At 47.0% G+C, this 24,450-nt stretch overlaps 1 protein-coding gene across 1 annotated transcript; it reads right to left on the reverse strand.

Moving 5' to 3' along the window:
- Positions 1–785: 785 nt before the first annotated feature.
- On the reverse strand, positions 786–22,488 carry cfap300 (cilia and flagella associated protein 300). The gene is made up of 7 exons (XM_045717506.2): positions 22,331–22,488; positions 21,987–22,068; positions 21,287–21,356; positions 13,102–13,259; positions 10,018–10,169; positions 3,788–3,854; positions 786–3,456 (listed from the first exon to the last, which is right to left on the reverse strand). Exons 1-7 carry the CDS (start codon positions 22,438–22,440, stop codon positions 3,325–3,327), a joined length of 771 nt encoding a protein of 256 aa, XP_045573462.1. The 5' UTR covers positions 22,441–22,488; the 3' UTR covers positions 786–3,324.
- Between the last annotated feature and the right edge of the window lie 1,962 nt (positions 22,489–24,450).

Consider the following 24,450-nt stretch of genomic DNA (forward strand, 5'->3'; position numbering starts at 1 on the left):
GCATTAACCCGGCTCTTTCTGTGTCCCTTGTAGCAGCTAGCTGACTAAGTTTTCAATGAATGCCTAGTCCACACGGAAAAGCAGGATATTCTCATTTTCAGCAGCGGCCAGTGCTGCCGAGCAACTTATGTGAAGCTAGTCACAAAAGTGGAATTTGTGGTTCGCCTTCAAAATAAAAGTCCTGCATTGAAACTGATGCAAACAGATACAAATAGTTGAATTATGCCGTATCTGGATCAGATAATGCTTAACAAGTTTGGAATGTTATATAAATTCAACAAAAGACAATAATTAGCTAATTTGGTCCTCCATAATAGAGAGAACCGCCTACATGTACTGTACTTGGTCAGGTAAAGGGCAGATCAGTGGAGTTGATTTATTCCTAATTATAAGGAGAAATCTCTGTTTAGGATGCTGACGTTACTGGTGTAACACAATACATACTGGTGCATTCCTGTAAAACATATTATTGTTGCATGACTATAATTCAAACAAATCACTAATATATTATAGAAAAGGCGTCACTACAGACCATGGTTCGATTCCAGGCTATATCACAACCGGCCGTGATTGGGAGTCCCATAGGACGGTGCACAATTGGCCCAGCGTCGTCCGGGTTTGTCCGGGGTAGGCCGTCATTGTAAATAAACATTTGTTCTTAACTGACTTGCGAAGTTAAATAAAGGTTAAATAAAAAAAGTTGTGTAATAGTAAAGTTCTCTCACTCAGCAGGGTCAGTGGAGAGGAGAGTCATAGATATATAGACATTATATACAAATAAAATCATTGATAGAAACAACTTTTTCAAAACAATAATTTTATTGATAAACACAAAGGACAAAGACCATCATTAGTGTGTAGAGTTGCATTACATCTGGAGTACCGGAAAAATCCTACAGTAGTTATAGAAGGAACAGCCCTACAGTAGTTATAGAAGGAACAGTCCTCCAGTAGTTGTAGAAGGAACAGCCCTACAGTAGTTATAGAAGGAACAGCCCTACAGTAGTTATAGAAGGAACAGTCCTCCAGTAGTTATAGAAGGAACAGCCCTACAGTAGTTATAGAAGGAACAGCAGTCCTCCAGTAGTTGTAGAAGGAACAGCCCTACAGTAGTTATAGAAGGAACAGCAGTCCTCCAGTAGTTATAGAAGGAACAGCCCTACAGTAGTTATAGAAGGAACAGCCCTCCAGTAGTTATAGAAGGAACAGCAGTCCTCCAGTAGTTATAGAAGGAACAGCCCTACAGTAGTTATAGAAGGAACAGCAGTCCTCCAGTAGTTATAGAAGGAACAGTCCTCCAGTAGTTATAGAAGGAACAGCCCTACAGTAGTTATAGAAGGAACAGTCCTACAGTAGTTATAGAAGGAACAGCCCTCCAGTAGTTATAGAAGGAACAGCAGTCCTCCAGTAGTTATAGAAGGAACAGCCCTACAGTAGTTATAGAAGGAACAGCAGTCCTCCAGTAGTTATAGAAGGAACAGTCCTCCAGTAGTTATAGAAGGAACAGCCCTACAGTAGTTATAGAAGGAACAGTCCTCCAGTAGTTATAGAAGGAACAGCAGTCCTCCAGTAGTTATAGAAGGAACAGTCCTCCAGTAGTTATAGAAGGAACAGTCCTCCAGTAGTTATAGAAGGAACAGCAGTCCTCCAGTAGTTATAGAAGGAACAGTCCTCCAGTAGTTATAGAAGGAACAGCCCTACAGTAGTTATAGAAGGAACAGTCCTACAGTAGTTATAGAAGGAACAGCCCTCCAGTAGTTATAGAAGGAACAGTCCTCCAGTAGTTATAGAAGGAACAGTCCTCCAGTAGTTATAGAAGGAACAGTCCTCCAGTAGTTATAGAAGGAACAGCAGTCCTCCAGTAGTTATAGAAGGAACAGCAGTCCTCCAGTAGTTATAGAAGGAACAGTCCTCCAGTAGTTGTAGAAGGAACAGCAGTCCTCCAGTAGTTATAGAAGGAACAGCAGTCCTCCAGTAGTTATAGAAGGAACAGCAGTCCTCCAGTAGTTGTAGAAGGAACAGTCCTACAGTAGTTATAGAAGGAACAGCAGTCCTCCAGTAGTTGTAGAAGGAACAGTCCTCCAGTAGTTATAGAAGGAACAGTCCTCCAGTAGTTATAGAAGGAACAGCAGTCCTCCAGTAGTTGTAGAAGGAACAGTCCTACAGTAGTTATAGAAGGAACAGTCCTCCAGTAGTTATAGAAGGAACAGTCCTCCAGTAGTTATAGAAGGAACAGCAGTCCTCCAGTAGTTGTAGAAGGAACAGCCCTACAGTAGTTATAGAAGGAACAGCCCTACAGTAGTTATAGAAGGAACAGCAGTCCTCCAGTAGTTATAGAAGGAACAGTCCTCCAGTAGTTATAGAAGGAACAGTCCTACAGTAGTTATAGAAGGAACAGCCCTACAGTAGTTATAGAAGGAACAGCAGTCCTCCAGTAGTTATAGAAGGAACAGTCCTACAGTAGTTATAGAAGGAACAGCAGTCCTCCAGTAGTTGTAGAAGGAACAGCCCTACAGTAGTTGTAGAAGGAACAGTCCTCCAGTAGTTATAGAAGGAACAGTCCTACAGTAGTTATAGAAGGAACAGTCCTCCAGTAGTTATAGAAGGAACAGCCCTACAGTAGTTATAGAAGGAACAGCAGTCCTACAGTAGTTATAGAAGGAACAGTCCTACAGTAGTTATAGAAGGAACAGCCCTACAGTAGTTATAGAAGGAACAGCAGTCCTACAGTAGTTATAGAAGGAACAGCCCTACAGTAGTTATAGAAGGAACAGTCCTCCAGTAGTTATAGAAGGAACAGCAGTCCTCCAGTAGTTGTAGAAGGAACAGTCCTCCAGTAGTTATAGAAGGAACAGTCCTACAGTAGTTATAGAAGGAACAGTCCTCCAGTAGTTATAGAAGGAACAGCCCTACAGTAGTTATAGAAGGAACAGTCCTCCAGTAGTTATAGAAGGAACAGTCCTACAGTAGTTATAGAAGGAACAGTCCTACAGTAGTTATAGAAGGAACAGCCCTACAGTAGTTATAGAAGGAACAGTCCTCCAGTAGTTATAGAAGGAACAGCAGTCCTCCAGTAGTTGTAGAAGGAACAGTCCTACAGTAGTTATAGAAGGAACAGCAGTCCTCCAGTAGTTGTAGAAGGAACAGCAGTCCTCCAGTAGTTGTAGAAGGAACAGTCCTCCAGTAGTTGTAGAAGGAACAGCCCATCCTAGCAGGCTACTTCCTGAGATAATAGACCAACTCAGTTTCTCCTCATTCTCCCTGAAGTAGGAACTCATTCACTCCCCCTAGCAGATTGTCCAAAACATTGGATTGGTGTGTGTGTTACAGCGTGAAGGCGCCTACTCCATAACAGTGGTAGAACACATAGACATGTCTTCTGAAGGGGTCCACTATGAGGTAGGAGAATGACTGATCCTCCTTTTCTCTGGCTGGGTAAATCACACCGGATGCATCCTGAAGAGAGAACACACAGGATGAGATACGGCTGAGAGTCTCTCTCAATTTCATTTCAATTCAAGGGGCTTTATTGGCATGGGGAAACATATGTTTACATTGCCGAAGCAAGTGAAATAAACAGTAACAACTGAACAGTAAACATTACACTCATTACACAAAACAATAAAGACATTTCAAACGTCATATTGTCTATATACAGTGTTGTAATGATGTGCAAATAAAGTACAAAAGGGAAAATAAATCAACATAAATATAGGTTGCGTTTACAGTGGTGTTTGATAATGATTCTATTTCAATAGCAGTAATGATAATATAATAATAATGTTACCAGAGCAGAGACTTTGATGACAGTGGAAACAACACTGATCTCCTTGCTCTCTGGATTCTTCTGAACACTAGAACACAAACATCACACACACCATCTATTAGTGTAGGGGTGTATGGTGTGGTGTATGGTGGGGTGTATGGTGTGGTGTATGGTGGGGTGTATGGTGTGGTGTATGGTGGGGTGTATGGTGGGGTGAATGGTGTGGTGAATGGTGTGGTGTATGGTGGGGTGTATGGTGGGGTGTATGGTGTGGTGTATGGTGTGGTGTATGGTGTGGTGTATGGTGGGGTGTATGGTGTGGTGTATGGTGGGGTGAATGGTGTGGTGTATGGTGGGGTGTATGGTGGGGTGTATGGTGTGGTGTATGGTGTGGTGTATGGTGGGGTGTATGGTGGGGTGTATGGTGTGGTGTATGGTGGGGTGTATGGTGTGGTGTATGGTGTGGTGTATGGTGGGGTGTATGGTGGGGTGTATGGTGTGGTGTATGGTGGGGTGTATGGTGGGGTGTATGGTGTGGTGTATGGTGGGGTGTATGGTGGGGTGAATGGTGTGGTGTATGGTGTGGTGTATGGTGTGGTGTATGGTGGGGTGTATGGTGGGGTGTATGGTGGGGTGTATGGTGGGGTGTATGGTGTGGTGTATGGTGTGGTGTATGGTGGGGTGTATGGTGTGGTGAATGGTGTGGTGAATGGTGGGGTGTATGGTGTGGTGTATGGTGTGGTGAATGGTGTGGTGTATGGTGTGGTGTATGGTGGGGTGTATGGTGTGGTGTATGGTGGGGTGTATGGTGTGGTGTATGGTGTGGTGAATGGTGTGGTGTATGGTGTGGTGAATGGTGTGGTGTATGGTGTGGTGTATGGTGTGGTGTATGGTGGGGTGTATGGTGTGGTGTATGGTGTGGTGTATGGTGTGGTATATGGTGGGGTGTATGGTGTGGTGTATGGTGGGGTGTATGGTGTGGTGAATGGTGGGGTGTATGGTGTGGTGAATGGTGTGGTGTATGGTGGGGTGTATGGTGTGGTGTATGGTGGGGTGTATGGTGTGGTGAATGGTGGGGTGTATGGTGTGGTGAATGGTGTGGTGAATGGTGTGGTGTATGGTGTGGTGTATGGTGGGGTGTATGGTGTGGTGAATGGTGGGGTGTATGGTGTGGTGAATGGTGTGGTGAATGGTGTGGTGTATGGTGTGGTGTATGGTGGGGTGTATGGTGGGGTGTATGGTGTGGTGTATGGTGTGGTGAATGGTGTGGTGAATGGTGTGGTGAATGGTGGGGTGTATGATGTGGTGAATGGTGGGGTGTATGGTGTGGTGAATGGTGGGGTGTATGGTGGGGTGTATAGTGTGGTGTATGGTGGGGTGGGGTGTATGGTGTGGTGTATGGTGGGGTGGGGTGTATGGTGTGGTGTATGGTGGGGTGGGGTGTATGGTGTGGTGTACGGTGGGGTGTATGGTGGGGTGTACGGTGGGGTGTATGGTGGGGTGTATGGTGTGGTGTGTGGTGTATGGTGTGGTGTACAGTGTGGTGTATGGTGGGGAATTTGGTGTGGTGGGGTGTATGGTGTGGTGTATGTGTATGGTGTGGTGTACAGTGTGGTGTATGGTGGGGAATTTGGTGTGGTGGGGTGTATGGTGTGGTGTATGTGTATGTGTGTGGTGTACGGTGTATGGTGTGGTGTATGGTGGGGTGTACGGTGTGGCGTATGGTGTGCTGTGTGGTGTATGGTGTGGTGTATGGTGGGGTGTATGGTGTGGTGTATGGTGGGGTGTATGTGTGTGGTGTACGGTGTGGTGTGTGGTGTAGTGTATGGTGTGGTGTACAGTGTGGTGTATGGTAGGGGTGTGTATGGTGTGGTGTATGGTGGGGTGAATGGTGTGGTGTATGGTGGGGTGTATGGTGGGGTGTATGGTGTGGTGTATGGTGTGGTGTATGGTGGGGTGTATGGTGGGGTGTATGGTGTGGTGTATGGTGGGGTGTATGGTGTGGTGTATGGTGTGGTGTATGGTGGGGTGTATGGTGGGGTGTATGGTGTGGTGTATGGTGGGGTGTATGGTGGGGTGTATGGTGTGGTGTATGGTGGGGTGTATGGTGGGGTGAATGGTGTGGTGTATGGTGTGGTGTATGGTGTGGTGTATGGTGGGGTGTATGGTGGGGTGTATGGTGGGGTGTATGGTGGGGTGTATGGTGTGGTGTATGGTGTGGTGTATGGTGGGGTGTATGGTGTGGTGAATGGTGTGGTGAATGGTGGGGTGTATGGTGTGGTGTATGGTGTGGTGAATGGTGTGGTGTATGGTGTGGTGTATGGTGGGGTGTATGGTGTGGTGTATGGTGGGGTGTATGGTGTGGTGTATGGTGTGGTGAATGGTGTGGTGTATGGTGTGGTGAATGGTGTGGTGTATGGTGTGGTGTATGGTGTGGTGTATGGTGGGGTGTATGGTGTGGTGTATGGTGTGGTGTATGGTGTGGTATATGGTGGGGTGTATGGTGTGGTGTATGGTGGGGTGTATGGTGTGGTGAATGGTGGGGTGTATGGTGTGGTGAATGGTGTGGTGTATGGTGGGGTGTATGGTGTGGTGTATGGTGGGGTGTATGGTGTGGTGAATGGTGGGGTGTATGGTGTGGTGAATGGTGTGGTGAATGGTGTGGTGTATGGTGTGGTGTATGGTGGGGTGTATGGTGTGGTGAATGGTGGGGTGTATGGTGTGGTGAATGGTGTGGTGAATGGTGTGGTGTATGGTGTGGTGTATGGTGGGGTGTATGGTGGGGTGTATGGTGTGGTGTATGGTGTGGTGAATGGTGTGGTGAATGGTGTGGTGAATGGTGGGGTGTATGATGTGGTGAATGGTGGGGTGTATGGTGTGGTGAATGGTGGGGTGTATGGTGGGGTGTATAGTGTGGTGTATGGTGGGGTGGGGTGTATGGTGTGGTGTATGGTGGGGTGGGGTGTATGGTGTGGTGTATGGTGGGGTGGGGTGTATGGTGTGGTGTACGGTGGGGTGTATGGTGGGGTGTACGGTGGGGTGTATGGTGGGGTGTATGGTGTGGTGTGTGGTGTATGGTGTGGTGTACAGTGTGGTGTATGGTGGGGAATTTGGTGTGGTGGGGTGTATGGTGTGGTGTATGTGTATGGTGTGGTGTACAGTGTGGTGTATGGTGGGGAATTTGGTGTGGTGGGGTGTATGGTGTGGTGTATGTGTATGTGTGTGGTGTACGGTGTATGGTGTGGTGTATGGTGGGGTGTACGGTGTGGCGTATGGTGTGCTGTGTGGTGTATGGTGTGGTGTATGGTGGGGTGTATGGTGTGGTGTATGGTGGGGTGTATGTGTGTGGTGTACGGTGTGGTGTGTGGTGTAGTGTATGGTGTGGTGTACAGTGTGGTGTATGGTAGGGGTGTGTATGGTGTGGTGTATGGTGTGGTGTACAGTGTGGTGTATGGTGGGGTGTATGGTGTGGTGGGGTGTATGGTGTGGTGTGGGGTAGGGTGGGGTGTAGGTGGGTGTATGGTGTGGTGTATGTTGTGGTGTATGGTGGGGTGTGGTGTACAGTGTGGTGTATGGTGTGGAGGGGTATTTGGTGTGGTGGGGTGTATGGTGTGGTGTATGTGTGTGGTGTACGGTGTATGGTGTGGTGGGGTGTATGGTGTGGTGTATGGTGGGGTGTATGGTGGGGTGTATGGTGGGGTGTACGGTGTGGTGTATGGTGTGGTGTATGGTGTGCTGTGTGGTGTATGGTGGGGTGTATGGTGTGGTGTGTGGTGGGGTGTATGTGTGTGGTGTACGGTGTGGTGTATGGTGCGGTGTGTGATGTATGGTGTGGTGTCTGGTGGGGTGTATGTGTGTGGTGTACGGTGTGGTGTACGGTGTGGTGTACGGTGGGGTGTATGTGTGTGGTGTACAGTGTGGTGTATGTGTGTGGTGTACGGTATGTGTGTGGTGTATGGTGGGGTGTATGGTGTGGTGTATGGTGGGGTTTATGGTGTGGTGTATGTGTGTGGTGCACGGTGTGGTGTACAGTGGGGTATATGTGTGTGGTGTATGGTGTGGGTGTACTGTGTGTTGTACGGTGTGGTGTATGTTGTATGGCGTGGTGTATGGTGTGGTGTGTATGGTGTGGTGTATGGTGTGGTGTATGGTGTGGGTGTATGGTTTGGTGTGTGGTGTATGGTGTGGTATATGGGTGTGAGTGTTGTGTGGGTGTATGGTGTGGTGTATGTGTGTGAGTATGGTGTGGTGTATGGTGTGGTGTATGTGTGTGAGTATGGTGTGGTGTATGGTGGGGTGTATGGTGTGGTGTATGGTGTGGTGTGGTGTATGGTGTGGTGTATATGTGTGAGTATAGTGTGGTGTATGGTGTGGTGTATAGTATGTGTGTGAGTATGGTGTGGTTTATGGTGGGGTGTATGTGTGGTGTATGGTGGGGTGTATGTGTGTGAGTATGGTGTGGTGTATGGTGTGGTGTGGTGTATGTGTGTGAGTATGGTGTGGTGTATGGTGGGGTGTATGTGTGGTGTATGGTAGGGTGTATGGTGTGGTGTATGGTGTGGTGTACGGTGTATGGTGTGGTGTTTGGTGGGGTGTATGGTGGGGTGTACGGTGTGGTGTATGGTGTGGTGTATGGTGGGGTGTATGGTGGGGTGTATGGTGTGGTGTATGGTGGGGTGGGGTGTATGTGTGTGGTGTACGGTGTGGTGTGTGGTGTAGTGTATGGTGTGGTGTATGGTGTGGTGTATGGTGTGGTGTACAGTGTGGTGTATGGTAGGGGGGTGTAGGGTGTGGGGGAGAGTGTGGTGTATGGTAGGGTGTATGGCAGGGTGTGGTATACCTGACCAGGTCCCTGTAAATGGTTCTAGTGGTGTCTATGTAGGGGTTTATGGTGTGGTGTAGGGTGTGGTGTACGGTGTGGTGTGGTATGGTGTAGGGTGTGGTGTAGGGTGTGGTGTAGGGTGTGGTGTAGGTTGTGGTGTATGTTGTGGTGTATGGTAGGGTGTGGTGTATGGTGTGGTGTATGGTGGGGTTTATGGTGTGGTGTATGTGTGTGGTGCACGGTGTGGTGTACAGTGGGGTGTATGTGTGTGGTGTATGGTGTGGGTGTACTGTGTGTTGTACGGTGTGGTGTATGTTGTATGGCGTGGTGTATGACGTGGTGTATGGTGTGGTGTGTATGGTGTGGTGTATGGTGTGGGTGTATGGTTTGGTGTGTGGTGTATGGTGTGGTATATGGGTGTGAGTGTGGTGTGGGTGTATGTGTGTGAGTATGGTGTGGTGTATGTGTGTGAGTATGGTGTGGTGTATGGTGGGGTGTATGGTGTGGTGTATGGCATGGTGTATGGTGTGGTGTGGTGTATGGTGTGGTGTATATGTGTGAGTATAGTGTGGTGTATGGTGTGGTGTATAGTATGTGTGTGAGTATGGTGTGGTTTATGGTGGGGTGTATGTGTGGTGTATGGTGGGGTGTATGTGTGTGAGTATGGTGTGGTGTATGTGTGTGAGTATGGTGTGGTGTATGGTGGGGTGTATGTGTGGTGTATGGTAGGGTGTATGGTGTGGTGTATGGTGTGGTGTACGGTGTATGGTGTGGTGTTTGGTGGGGTGTATGGTGGGGTGTACGGTGTGGTGTATGGTGTATGGTGGGGTGTATGGTGGGGTGTATGGTGTGGTGTATGGTGGGGTGTATGTGTGTGGTGTACGGTGTGGTGTGTGGTGTAGTGTATGGTGTGGTGTATGGTGGGGTGTATGGTGTGGTGTATGGTGTGGTGTACGGTGTGGTGTATGGTAGGGGGGTGTAGGGTGTGGTGTAGAGTGTGGTGTATGGTAGGGTGTATGGCAGGGTGTGGTATACCTGACCAGGTCCCTGTAAATGGTTCTAGTGGTGTCTATGTAGGGGTTTATGGTGTGGTGTAGGGTGTGGTGTAGGGTGTGGTGTGGTATGGTGTAGGGTGTGGTATGGTGTGGTGTAGGGTGTGGTGTAGGGTGTGGTGTGGTGTAGGGTGTGGTGTATGTTGTGGTGTATGGTAGGGTGTGGTGTACCTGACCAGGTCCCTATAGATGGATCTAGTGACGTCCATGTAGGGGTGGATGGTGTAGGGTAGGGTGTGGTGTAGGGTGTGGTGTATGGTAGGGTGTGGTGTACCTGACCAGGTCCCTATAGATGGATCTTGTGGTGTCCATGTAGGGGTGGATGGTGTAGGGTAGGGTGTGGTGTAGGGTGTGGTGTATGGTAGGGTGTGGTGTACCTGACCAGGTCCCTATAGATGGATCTAGTGGTGTCCATGTAGGGGTGGATGGTGTCTTCATACTGACACAGCTCTCCTCCCAGAGTCACGTGTTTAAACAGAAGAAACAGGAACTCTCTCCTCTCCATCACTCCATCCTCCTCCTGCAGCATCTACACACACACACACACACACACACACACACACCACACACACACACACACACACACACACACACCACACACACACACACCACACACACACACACCACACACACCACACACACACACACACACACACACACACACACACACACACACACACACACACACACCACACACACACACACACACACACACACACACACACACACACACACACACACACACACACACACACACCACACACACACACACACCACACACACACCACACACACACACCACACACACCACACACCCCACACACCACACACACACACACACACCACACACACACACCACACACACACACACACACACACACACACACACACACACACACACACACCACACACACACACACACACCACACACACACACACACACACACACACACACACACCACACACACACACACACACACACACACACACACACACACACACACACACACACACACACACACACACACACACACACACACACACACACACACACACACCACACACACACACCACACACACACACACCACACACACACCACACACACACACACACACACACACACACACACACACACACCACACACACACACACACACACCCCACACACCACACACACACACACACACACCACACACACACACACACACACACACACACACCACACACACACACACACACACACACACACACACACACACCACACACCACACACCACACACCACACACACACGATAGCATAATAGGAGGATAAAGACATTTTTAACCTCTCTAGGGTAGGGGGCAGTATTTTCACGGCCGGATAAAAAAACATACCCGTTTTAAACTGGTTACTACTCTTTTCCAGAAACTAGAATATGCATATAATTGGTAGATTTGGATAGAAAACACCCTAAAGTTTATAAAACTGTTTGAATGGTGTCTGTGAGTATAACAGAACTCATATGGCAGGCCAAAACCTGAGAAGATTCCATACAGGAAGTGCCCTCTCTGACCATTTCTTGTGCTTCTGTGGCATCTCTGTCGAAAATACAGGATCTCTGCTGTAAGGTGACATTTTCTAAGGCTCCCATTGGCTCTCTGAAGGCGCCAGAAAGTGGAATGAGATCTCTGCTGTCTCTGGGCTAGGTACAGGAGCGCTGTTTGTGCGTGGTCAGGCTGGTGGCTCAGAGACAGGAGATGCGCGGCCCCGAGAAGTGGCCATGTTTTTCTTTCAGCCTTTGAACGAAAACAACGTCGCCCGGTTGGAATATTATCGCTATTTTACGAGAAAAATAGCATAAAAATAGATTTTAAACAGCGTTTGACATGCTTCGAAGTATGGTAATGGAATATTTGGAATTTTTTTGTCACGACATGCGTCCGCGCGTCACCGTTCGGATAGTGACCTGAACGCACGAACAAAACGGCGGTATTTGGATATAACTATGGATTATTTTCAACCAAAACAACATTTGTGGTTGAAGTAGAAATCCTGAGAGTGCATTCTGACGAAGAACAGCAAAGGTAATCCAATTTTTCTTATAGTAAATCTGAGTTTAGTGAATGCCAAACTTGGTGGGTGTCAAATTAGCTAGCCCGTGATGGCGAGCTATCTACTCAGAATATTGCAAAATGTGCTTTTGCCGAAAAGCTATTTTAAAATCGGACATATCGAGTGCATAAAGGAGTTATCTATCTATAATTCTGTAAATAATTGTTATGTTTTTTGTGAACGTTTATCGTGAGTAATTTAGTAAATGCACCGGAAGTTTTCGGTGGGAATGCTAGTCACATGCTAATGTGAAATGCTGTTTTTTGATATAAATATGAACTTGATTGAACAAAACATGCATGTATTGTATAACATAATGTCCTAGGATTGTCATCTGATGAAGATCATCAAAGGTTAGTGCTGCATTTAGCTGTGGTTTGGGTTTTTGTGACATATATGCTAGCTTGAAAAATGGCTGTGTGATAATTTTTTGGCAGGGTACTCTCCTGACATAATCTAATGTTTTGCTTTCGCTGTAAAGCCTTTTTGAAATCGGACAATGTGGTTAGATTAACGAGAGTCTTGTCTTTAAAATGGTTTAAAATAGTCATATGTTTGAGAAATTGAAGTTATAGCATTTAAGGTTTTTGTATTTCGCGCCACTCGATTCCACTGGCTGTTGACTAGGTGGGACAATTTCGTCCCACATACCCAAGAGAGGTTTTAAGTTGCATAAATAGCGTTAATGTGAGTGTGTTTGTGAAGGTGTGTGTGTGTGTGTGTGTGGTGTGTGTGTGTGTTGTGTGTGTGTGTGTGTGTGTGTGTGTGTGTGTGTGTGTGTTGTGGTGTGGTTGGTGTGTGTGTGTGTGTGTGTGTGTGTGTGTGTGTGTGTGTGTTGTGGTGTGGTGTGGTTGGTGTGTGTGGTGTGTGTGTGTGTGGTGTGTGTGTGTGTGTGTGTGTGTGTGTGTGTGTGGTGTGTGTGTGTGTGTGTGTGTGTGTGTGTGTTGTGGTGTGGTTGGTGTGTGTGTGTGTGTGTGTGTGTGTGTGTGTGTGTGTGTGTGTGTGTGTGTGTGTGTGTGTGTGTGGTGTGGTGTGGTGTGGTTGGTGTGTGTGTGTGTGTGTGTGTGTGTGTGTGTGTGTGTGTGTTGTGGTGTGGTGTGGTTGGTGTGTGTGTGTGTGTGTGTGTGTGTGTGTGTGTGTGTGGTGTGGTGTGGTGGTGTGTGTGTGTGTGGTGTGTGTGTGTGTGTGTTGTGGTGTGTGTGGTTGGTGTGTGTGTGTGTGTGTGTGTGTGGTGTGTGTGTGTGTGTGTGTGTGTGTGTGTGTGTTGTGGTGTGGTGTGGTTGGTGTGTGTGTGTGTGTGTGTGTGTGTGTGGTGTGGTTGGTGTGTGTGTGTGTGTGTGTGGTGTGTGTGGTTGGTGTGTGTGTGTTACCTGTCTCAGTAGGTCGTAGTCAGGGTAGGTGTCATGGAAACATTTGGTGATGTGTCCAGAGGCTGTGATGATTCCACTGGAGTAGAGAGGGTCAAACATCTCCATGGTGACCTTACTGCACGGCACTACCTCTACCTGTACACACACCACCTCACCCTCTGGAACACACACACACACACACACACACACACACACACACACACACACACACACACACACACACACACACACACACACACACACACACACACACACACACACACACACACACACACACACACACACACACACACACACACACAGTACTGTCCTGATGTACTGACCCAACCGTGAAGCACGGGGGTGGCAGCATCATGTTGTGGGGGTGCTTTGCTGCAGGAGGGACTGGTGCACTTCACAGAATAGATGGCATCATGAGGGAGGAAAATTATGTGGATATATTGAAGCAACATCTCAAGACATCAGTCAGGAAGTTAAATCTTGGTCGCAGATGGGTCTTCCAAATGGACAATGACCCCAAGCATACTTCCAAAGTTGTGGCAAAATGGCTTAAGGACAACAAAGTCAAGGTATTGGAGTGGCCATCACAAAGCCCTGACCTCAAACCTATAGAACATTTGTGGGCAGAACTGAAAAAGCGTTTGCGAGCAAGGAGGCCTACAAACCTGACTCAGTTACACCAGCTCTGTCAGGGGGAATGGGCCAAAATTCCCCCAACTTATTGTGGGAAGTTTGTGGGGCCCCGAAACGTTTGACCCAATTTAAACAATTTAAAAGGCAATGCTACCAAATACTAATTGAATATTAGGGTAGCCTTCCACAAGCTTCCCACAATAAGTTTGGTGAATTTTGGCCCATTCCTCCTGACAGAGCTGGGTCAATCAGAAGAACCCTGTAGGTATTCTGCACAGGGCCGAAAGTATAATATATATATTGGGGGGGACACATCCCCCAATGTTCAAATATGCTCAAAATGTCCCCCCAAATATATTGAAATAAAACATATAAATACTGTTTTATTTTGCTATGGTCCAACAGGCAACCACGCAGCGCCGTCTGAAATAATCATTAGCAAATGTGATCAGAACTGAATTTAACAAATTGCCATTATTATTACTACCGTTTCTAGTATTACGGTGTACTGCAGTTCTGCGTGTGGTTTGTCCAAGTGGAGTTGCCGTACCCCAGCAGAAGCCGTTGCTCTGTAAGGGTCCTGTGTGTAGCTGGTGTAGAGAGTCAGGCGCAGGACATCAAATATGGGTAATCAACGTACTCAAAATGACAAATGTACAAAGTAACAACACGAGCACACCATAACGGACCGAAAATACAATAAACAATCACTCACAACCAAACATGGGGAACAGGGCAGGGAGAGAGAGCATGAGGATGCCGACAGGACAGGGAGAGAGAGCATGAGGATGGTGACAGGGCAGGGAGAGAGAGAGCATGAGGATGGTGACAGGACAGAGAGAGAGAGCATGAGGATGGTGACAGGACAGGGAGAGAGAGAGCATGAGGATGGTGACAGGGCAGGGAGAGAGAGAGCATGAGAATGGTGACAGGACAGGGAGAGAGAGAGCATGAGGATGGTGACAGGGCAGGGAGAGAGAGAGCATGAGGATGGTGACAGGACAGGGAGAGAGAGAGCATGAGGATGGTGACAGGACAGGGAGAGAGAGAGCATGAGGATGGTGACAGGACAGGGAGAGAGAGAGCATGAGGATGGTGACAGGACAGGGAGAGAGAGCATGAGGATGGTGACAGGACAGGGAGAGAGAGAGCATGAGGATGGTGACAGGACAGGGAGAGCAGGTGACATGGAGGTGAGTGAGAAAAGGAGCAAATATTGATGGTTAAGACCGAATAATGACATCACAACAGTCTAATCCTAATGTTAATTTAAGATGAAATATGCCTCTAAGTATGACTTCTCATGTGTATTTCAGATAATACAATCAAGCAGGGAGAGTGAGTTTGAGACAAAGAGAGAGAGAGAGAGAGAGAGAGAGAGAGAGAGAGAGAGAGAGACAGAGAGAGAGAGCAGACAGGCAGGCGAAGATGAAGGTGCAGGAGAGAGAGGGGAGGAGCTTGGACCTCGTCCCAATCAGCCAAATGTGAATGTCATACCTAGTCAAACCCTATCAAATAGGACACTACTTTCAGGAGAAATGGTTTAAAGATTATACTGGGTTACATTACAACCCTATCAAATAGGACTCTACTTTCAGGAGAAATGGTTTAAAGATTATACTGGTCTCCATTACAACCCTATCAAATAGGACTCTACTTTCAGGAGAAATGGTTTAAAGGTGATACTGGTCTCCATTACAACCCCTCCTTAAAGGCAGTCCTCTGTTTCTATTGTGCTAAATACTTCGCAACACAAAAGTCTAAGCTTGCGTCAAAAGCAGATTCAGCTTTTGTCAAGACTGGCTTTCAAAATTGGAAGAAAGCACTGGGGAAATGTAGTACTCGTAAAGAGTCACAAATGAGCTGTGATGACTCGGATTCAGGAGCCAAAACCTGTTCATGTGCAACTTTCACGTGAGCTTGAAAGACGGCAGCCACAAGCGAGGAGAAATCTGATGAAGATTGTTGGGGGTGTGAAGGACTTGGCGCGGCAAGGTCAGGCTTTTAGAGGCGTTGATAAGGAGATTGGGAATTTCAACTAGTTTCTATAAGGACAAGGCAGAGGGCGATGCAGAGCTGAACACCTGGCTGAAAGGTCACTTTGATTTCGCCAGTCACTAAATGCAAAACAAAAATGTGAAGCTGGTGGGCAATACAAGCGGCAAAGAAACTGTGTTTGAAATAACATTAATGCCAGTGGTCCAGTTCGCACTTTTCATTGATGGCACCCAGGATACATCAGGAGTTGATCAGGAGTCGTTCAGGAGTCAATATGTTTGAATGGACCCAGGATATATCAGGATACATCAGGAGTCAATATGTTTGAATGGACTCAGGATATATCAGGAGTCGTTCAGGAGTCAATATGTTTGAATGGACTCAGGATATATCAGGAGTTGTTCAGGAGTCGTTCAGGAGTCAATATGTTTTGAATGGACCCAGGATACATCAGGAGTTGATCAGGAGTCAATATGTTTGAATGGACCCAGGATATATCAGGAGTCGTTCAGGAGTCAATATGTTTGAATGGACCCAGGATATATCAGGAGTCGTTCAGGAGTCAATATGTTTGAATGGACCCAGGATATATCAGGATACATCAGGAGTTAATGTGTTTGAATGGACCCAGGATATATCAGGAGTCGTTCAGGAGTCAATATGTTTGAATGGACCCAGGATATATCAGGATACATCAGGAGTCAATGTGTTTGAATGGACCCAGGATATATCGGAGCGTCAGGAGTCAATATGTTTGAATGCACCCAGGATATATCAGGAGCTCAGAGTCAGTGTTTGAATGCACCCAGGATATATCAGGAGTCAATATGTTTGAATGCACCCAGGATATATCAGGAGTGATCAGGAGTCAATATGTTTGAATGCACCCAGGATATATCAGGAGTCAATATGTTTGACTCTTTGTAGATGCAGATCTACAACCAAAGGAAGAATTCCTGGGACTCTACGAAGTGTCATCAACGACAGGGCAGAATACAGCCCAGATGTCATGTGATGTGATGATGCGTCTAGGCCTTCCTCTGTCCCAACTTCCAGGACAATCCTATGACGGTGCCGCAAACATGGCTGAACGATTGCAGGGGGGTGCAAGCCATTTTAAGGAAAGAACAACCGCTGGCTATGTATTGCCACTGTGGTCCACACCGCGTGAACTTAGTTACGCAGGCTGCCAGTGTAGCCTCTCCACTAGGAAGAGATTCAATGGGTCTGGGGCATGAATTGGGGAGCTTCTTCAATCAATCTGGCAAGTTCAATGTGATTTTCCAGGAAGTAGCAAAATCAAAGCATGGTTTCCCAACCCTGCCATCCCCTCAGTTCTCAGCCAGTATGAGTCGGGGCTGACAGTCCTGCTATCCCCTCAGTTCTCAGCCAGTATGAGTCAGTGCTGACAGTCCTGCCATCCCCTCAGTTCTCAGCCAGTATGAGTCAGTGCTGACAGCCCTGCTATCCCCTCAGTTCCCAGCCAGTATGAGTCAGTGCTGACAGCCCTGCTATCCACTCAGTTCTCAGCCAGTATGAGTCAGTGCTGACAGCCCTGCTATCCCCTCAGTTCTCAGCCAGTATGAGTCAGTGCTGACAGCCCTGCCATCCCCTCAGTTCTCAGCCAGTATGAGTCAGTGCTGACAGTCCTGCCATCCCCTCAGTTCTCAGCCAGTATGAGTCAGCGCTGACAGCCCTGCCATCCCCTCAGTTCTCAGCCAGTATGAGTCAGCGCTGACAGCCCTGCCATCCCCTCAGTTCTCAGCCAGTATGAGTCAGTGCTGACAGCCCTGCTATCCACTCAGTTCTCAGCCAGTATGAGTCAGTGCTGACAGCCCTGCTATCCCCTCAGTTCTCAGCCAGTATGAGTCAGTGCTGACAGCTCAGTTCTCAGCCAGTATGAGTCAGTGCTGACAGCTCAGTTCTCAGCCAGTATGAGTCAGTGCTGACAACCCTTGAAGAAATGGCATCATCCAGCTCATCTGACACTTCAACTAAGGCTAATGGTCTTGATGGAACATTTCTAAAAGGGAACACTGTGCTCGGCCTTGTAATGGCTGAAGACCCGATGGGGGATTTTGAGTGTCTGAACACCTCCCTGCAGCTTTGGAAACAGACCGTTTCAGGCATGTTGGAGGCTGTGGACCATGTCAAAACCAAGCATGCAGGACAAGCGAACGGTGGAGCACTTTGATGTCTTGTTCGCAAAAGCAATTGCTGTGACAACAAAGTTGGACCAACAACCGATTCAGGACGCCTCATATCCGCAAAGCTACAAAGTGTTAGACCGGTCAGGCTGCAGCCCATATCCATCCGGATGCCCAGTCTGTGTACAAGAGCCCAGTTCTATAACGCCTTGGACACAGTGAATACTCAATTCATAGAGAGGTTTGATCAAGCTGGATTCCACAAGCTGCAGCAGCTTGAAAATGTGCTGCTTCGCGGAGACATGGACAAGGTGGTAGACGAGTATCCTGAATTGAATTCAAGACTTCTGCAGGTGCAGCTGGCCGTGTTTGGGGCTAATTACGCATATCAAACGAGCTCAGGTGTTGCAAGCATTATTGGGGAAACGGTACCAGAGGTGAGAGGTCTCTTCAGTCAGGTGGAAGCTTTAGGAAGGCTTCTGCTGGTCGTCCCTGCCTCCTCTGGAGAGGCTGAGAGGAGTTTTAGTGCCCTGAGGAGGCTTAAGACATGGCTTAGATCATCCATGAGTCAAACAAGGCTGAATAATGTGGCCATGTGTCACGTGCACTAGGAGAAACTGGACAGACTGGACCTTGAAGGAACATGCCAGTCTTTTATCGGTGTCAACGATAAGCGCAAAAAGGCCTTTGGATACTTTGTTTGAAGAATGGCAAGTCAAAACACATGTCATTGCCTGGAGAGGATATGAGAGGAGAGCAAGGGAAAGGAGAAGAGATGATGGTGAGGAGAATATAGGACCAGAGGAGAGGAGAAGATAGGAGAAGAGAGGAGAAGAGAGGGCTGGAGAGCAGGGGAGAGGAGATGACTGGAGAGGAGAAGAGAGGACCAGAGGAGAGGAGAAGAGAGGAGAGGAGAGCAGAGGAGAAGAGATGATGGTGAGGAGAATACAGGACCAGAGCAGAGGAGAAGAGAAGAGAGGGCTGGAGAGGAGAGCAGAGGAGAGGAGAAGAGATGATGGTGAGGAGAATATAGGACCAGAAGAGAGGAGAGGAGATGATGGTGAGGAGAATACAGGACCAGAGCAGAGGAGAAGAGAGGAGAGGAGAAGAGAGGAGAGCAGAGCAAACGCCCCATGCTGCCCACCCAAGTTTACTTGTAAATAAAAACAACAATTTGCTAAACCTAAGGCCACAATATCTGGACATGTCTTCATATAACAATGCATAGATTTATGTTTATATGATTATGGTTATACTTCATTAATCCCTCATCTCTGCCATTACATACAGTGAAACAAGACAAGGTGAAAAAAATAAAAAGTCAGAACAATGTAATACAATAGACTGTAGACATTTACTGTCAAAAAATGTCAATCAAAAAGTTCCTCCCATGTGTTAGGGTTAGGGTTAGGGTTAGGGCAGATTTGGTCCCCCCCAATGTTGACTCTATGGCATCAGCCTTGGCACATGGACAAGCAATGTCCATACTACACTGAAAAAAAAAAAAAAAAAATGAATGCAGCATGTAAAGTGTTGGTCCCATGTTTCATGAGCTGAAATAAAAGATCCCAGAAATGTTCCATAGACACAAAAAAGCTGATTTCTCACAAATTAATTAACATCTCTGTTAGCGAGCATTTCTCCTTCGCCAAGATAATCCATCCACCTGACACATGTGGCGGAGGAGTGTGGAGGAGTATTTCGGTCTGTAATAAAGCCCTGGCTCGTTATACCTCCCAACTGGGTGGGCCTACGCTCTCCCAGGCCCACTCATGGATGTGCCCCTGCTCAGTCATATGAAATCCATAGATTAGGGCCTAATTCATTGATTTCAATTGACCTATTTCCTTATATGAACTGTAACTCATGAAATGGTTGCATATTTATATTTTTGTTCAGTATAGATGCCTATAGGCTGTTTAAGTTTACTTAGTTTCTTTGATCTGCATGTTTCTGTACTTGATTTAAGTATTTATAAGTACTGTAAATTATTGTGTGTGTGTGTGTGCAAAATATCAGATAATGAGGGCCAGTCCAGGTTCCAAAATATACTATTTTTATTTTATTATATTTACAATGTCACTTTGATTCCTTTACTATGTCACTTTTGTTGCCATTTTACTGTGTGAAAAGCCTGTCAATAAAACATGTAATTTGATTTGACTATCTATTTTCTGACACCTGTTGATCCAGGGAACCTGGACTGGCACTCATTATCTGATATTTTGCACAAACACACAATAATTTACAGTTCTTATAAATACTTATAGGAAATCCCCAACTGTTTTTCAAATGGACATGGCATCCAACGCATCGTAAATAATACAAATCGATCAAAATAAGTGGTGACAGGGAGAGTAGGCTCGCCACTGGCATGACGCTGAAAAAGCATCTTTCCGCCGACTGGCAGCTGTAGCGTAGCGGGTCGAGAGGAGGGCTGCGTGAGGAAAACGGCAAGTGAATGGCAGGAGCAAGGCTGCTGCTTGACAAAGTGTCATATCACCCCATGAATGAGGCAACTGGCAACAAAAAACCCTATCGCACAGCGTGAGAGCACTCTGGAGGGACGCAGGCCCTCGGATTATTAACTGGATAGAGGTGATAGAGGGGATAGAGGTGGTGATAGAGATGTGAGGGGATAGAGGTGATAGAGGTGATAGAGAAGACAGAGGTGATAGAGGTGACAGAGGTGATAGAGGTATGAGGTGATAGAGGTGAAAGAGGTGATAGAGGTGGTGATAGAGGTGATAGAGGTGACAGAGGTGATAGAGGTGTGAGGTGATAGAGGTGTGAGGTGATAGAGGTGACAGAGGGGATAGAGGGGATAGAGGGTGTGAGGTGATAGAGGTGATAGAGGTGTGAGGTGATAGAGGTGATAGAGGTGTGAGGGGATAGAGGTGATAGAGGGGATAGAGGTGATAGAGGTGACAGAGGTGTGAGGTGATAGAGGTGGTAGAGGTGACAGAGGGGATAGAGGTGGTGATAGAGGTGATAGAGGTGACAGAGGGGATAGAGGTGATAGAGGGGATAGAGGTGGATAGAGGGGATAGAGGTGGTAGAGGGGATAGAGGTGATAGAGGTGACAGAGGGGGGGATAGAGGGTGGGTGCAGAGGGGATAGAGGGGTGATAGAGGTGGAGGTGCAGAGGGGATAGAGGTGATAGAGGTGATAGAGGGGATAGAGGGGATAGAGGTGGTAGAGGTGATAGAGGGGATAGAGGTGGTGATAGAGGTGATAGAGGTGACAGAGGGGATAGAGGTGATAGAGGGGATAGAGGGGATAGAGGGGATAGAGGGGATAGAGGTGATAGAGGGGATAGAGGTGGTAGAGGGGATAGAGGGGATAGAGGTGGTAGAGGGGATAGAGGGGATAGAGGTGATAGAGGGGATAGAGGTGACAGGACATACCCAGAGTAACCCAGGCTCCAGCCTCCATCTTCCTGAGGTTGGTCAGCACACAGGGGTCTCTGAAGAAACTCTGACACACACACACACACACACACAGACACACACACACACACACACACACACACACACACACACACACACACACACATACACACACACAAACATAATTTAGCCCAAACTACTACCTCTTCCCCTACTGTATTTATTTATTTTATTTATTATTTTGCTCCTTTGCACCATATTATTTATATTTTTACTTTGAACTTTCTTCAAATTATAAATCTACCATTCCAGTGTTTTACTTGCTATATTGTATTTACTTTGCCACCATGGCCTTTTTTGCCTTTACCTCCCTTATCTCACCTCATTTGCTCACATTGTATATAGACTTATTGTTCTACTGTATTATTGACTGTATGTTTGTTTTATTCCATGTGTAACTCTGTGTTGTTGTATGTTGTCGAACTGCTTTGCTTTATCTTGGCCAGGTCACAGCTGTAAATGAGAACTTGTTCTCAACTTGCCTACCTGGTTAAATAAAGGTAAAATAAAATAAATAAAATAAATAAAAACACACACACACAGTTACTATTGGCTTTTTACAAAGTGCAGTGCCTGGAAACGGGGAGGTGTGGTGTGTGTGTGTGTGTGTGTGTGTGTGTGTGTGTGTGTGTGTGTGTGTGTGTGTACCTTAACTCACCAGTGTAAAGTCGTGGCTGTTGTATGGGTAGAAGGTCTGGTCAAAGCTGAAGGCCTGGGCTGAGATACGCCCTAGCATGGACCTGACACACACACACACACACACACACACACACACACACACACACACACACACACACACACACACACACACACACACACACACACACACACACACACGCTCTGACACACTTGATATACCTAGCTAGTTTGCCTGTCTACATAGCTGGTCGGCTAACGTTAGTAACAGTAGCTAGCTATGACGTTGTTGATAACTATAGCTAACTAGCTATAAACATTGACAAAATAAATGAAACAAAAACCACATAACATCTATAACGTCACCATTTCATGAGGAGTTGTAGCGTGGTTTTGTCCTGAAGGAAAGAAAATGTCTTGTTTGGGAGGAGGTTGAAGGAAAACTTAGTCTCAAGCGGACTATTCTTAGACGCCATGTCGAAACGTCGGGTTGTTGGTGTCTGCTGGTCACCATGGCGACGGAACCCCACTACCAATACGTGCGTTCGTAAATTCACTCTGGGGCTATGGAATGCCAAAATGTTCAGATCGTCTTACATGGAATATGTCCTTAACACTTGTAATTAACATTTTTCATAAACTTTTTTTTCAGGAGTCAAAACTCATTTTTACATGTGTTCATTACACTTGTCCATTGTGCATTTACAGGTGATTATGAACGGTTGTTATGGTCATTTTTACATGTGTTCATTACACCTGTCCTGTGTGCAATTACAGGTGACTTTAACTCTCTAACCCAGTTACTGGATGGGCGCAGGGCAGCCAGCTCCCTTCCCCAGGGATATGGGGGAAAGGGCCAGAGAGGGCTGAGGCTGACCCAGGCAGGGGGGCCTGACCCCCAGAAGAGGGTGCCTAACCCCGCCCATGGCCACAAGGGGGCGCCAATACACCCACCCAGCTCCCTTCACCAGGGAGGTTGCCTGACCCCCGCCAGCGCCCACAGGCGGTACTACTGCATCCAGCCAGCTCCCTGCCCCAAGGAGAAGGGGAGAGAAGACCCAGTGAGGGGGGGCCAACCCCTACATCCACCAGGGGGTGTCACTACATTCAGCCAGTCCCCTGCACGGGCTGGGGGATACCCAGGGAGGGGGGGCCGACCCCTGCCCACAGTCAAGGCCACCAGGGGGCGCCACTACATTCAGCCAGTTCCCTGCCCCAGCTATAGAGACAAATAGTAATGGCGTCTTTTTGAAGGCACCAACTCCGCCATGGTTCATTCGACAGCCTATGGGATAATGATGTGATAAGGTGTTTTTGTAGGGTTTTTTGATAATTGCTGAAAACAACTTATTTGGTAAAAACAGAAATATTATACTTTTGTTCTATGAGATAATGTTCATCAGCTAACATCATATTTTGTGATTTTTTTTAAGCATTTTATTATTATTTTTTTTAAATCACAAAGCACTTAAAGGCTTCATAATTCATGAAGGTCATGTTAAATGACTGATATTATCTCATAGAAGAACATAGAAGAAGATTTCCTAAGCCTGTCCTAACCTGAGACCTTATTTTCAGTGTTTTGTCATATTTATACCATCATTACTGTACATTTTCATTTTATTAATTTGGCAGACGCACTGGTAATATTTAGCTAAATACATATAACTGGGCCATCTCTGAACAGTTTCCTCACAGTAACAAACAATTTCAGTCTTTGTTGGTCCTATTACACGAATATCTATTCCTTTATGGCTTTGAAAAATGAATTCAGTTCCTCCACATTGAAATGAATTGGTGGCCAACTTGACAATAGGCTGCTGTGAATGATTTTACACTGAATCTATGATGACTCTGAAACTTTTCCAATGGGTATCTTTGTTCTGTGGGACATTTGGTGTAGTTATCATCTAGGGTACAATGTGATAATAAAGCACATTGTCACGCCTACTCCCGCTCTTCCCTCCTGGTGCTCAAGGGCGCCAGGCTGCCCTGCATTACGCACTCCTGCCACCATTATTTACGCACACCTGCCTTCCCTTGTCACGCACTTCAGCGATATTGGACTCACCTGGACTCACTCAATCACCTGTTTATTACCTCCCCTATATTTATCAGTTCCCCAGCTCTGTTCCCCACTGCTGTATTGTTTGTCATATGTCCGTGTTACCCGTGTGCTGACGCTGTTCCTGTCTTGTTCTATGTCTTTTCCAGATTAAATGTTTGACTCTCGGTACCTGCTTCTCATTTCCAGCGTCATCCCTTATAGAATGCAGTAGCCATCACACGAAGCATCGGGGAGTACTGGCGTTCCGGTCGGTGGTGACGTCAGTCCTGGGTCGCCGCCGATGGAACCGGGTGTGCCTAGCCAGCTCGTCGGGCTTCCACGCCCTAGCTGGCTCGAGAGGCAACCATCCCAAATCGGGCCTCAGCCGGATTGTCAGGTCTTGTTCGCCCAGCCTGCCCATACAACAGGTGTAGACCTT

The sequence above is a fragment of the Salmo salar genome, chromosome 04, assembly GCF_965601325.2.
Source record: "Salmo salar chromosome 04, fSalSal1, whole genome shotgun sequence".
In the NCBI taxonomy this organism is placed as follows: Eukaryota; Metazoa; Chordata; class Actinopteri; order Salmoniformes; family Salmonidae; genus Salmo; species Salmo salar.

What these genes read in the sequence shown, in the direction of transcription:
- cfap300 (XM_045717506.2), bottom strand. Translation starts at nt 22,440, where the DNA reads ATGGCGTCTAAGAATAGTCCGCTTGAGACTAAGTTTTCCTTCAACCTC. An exon ending in ACTACGACCTACTGAGACAG is followed by an intron (nt 10,170 to 13,101) that starts GTAACACACACA and finishes GTGTGTGTGTAG; the next exon opens with ATGCTGCAGGAGGAGGATGG. An exon ending in ATCTATAGGGACCTGGTCAG is followed by an intron (nt 3,855 to 10,017) that starts GTACACCACACC and finishes TTTGTGTTCTAG; the next exon opens with TGTTCAGAAGAATCCAGAGA.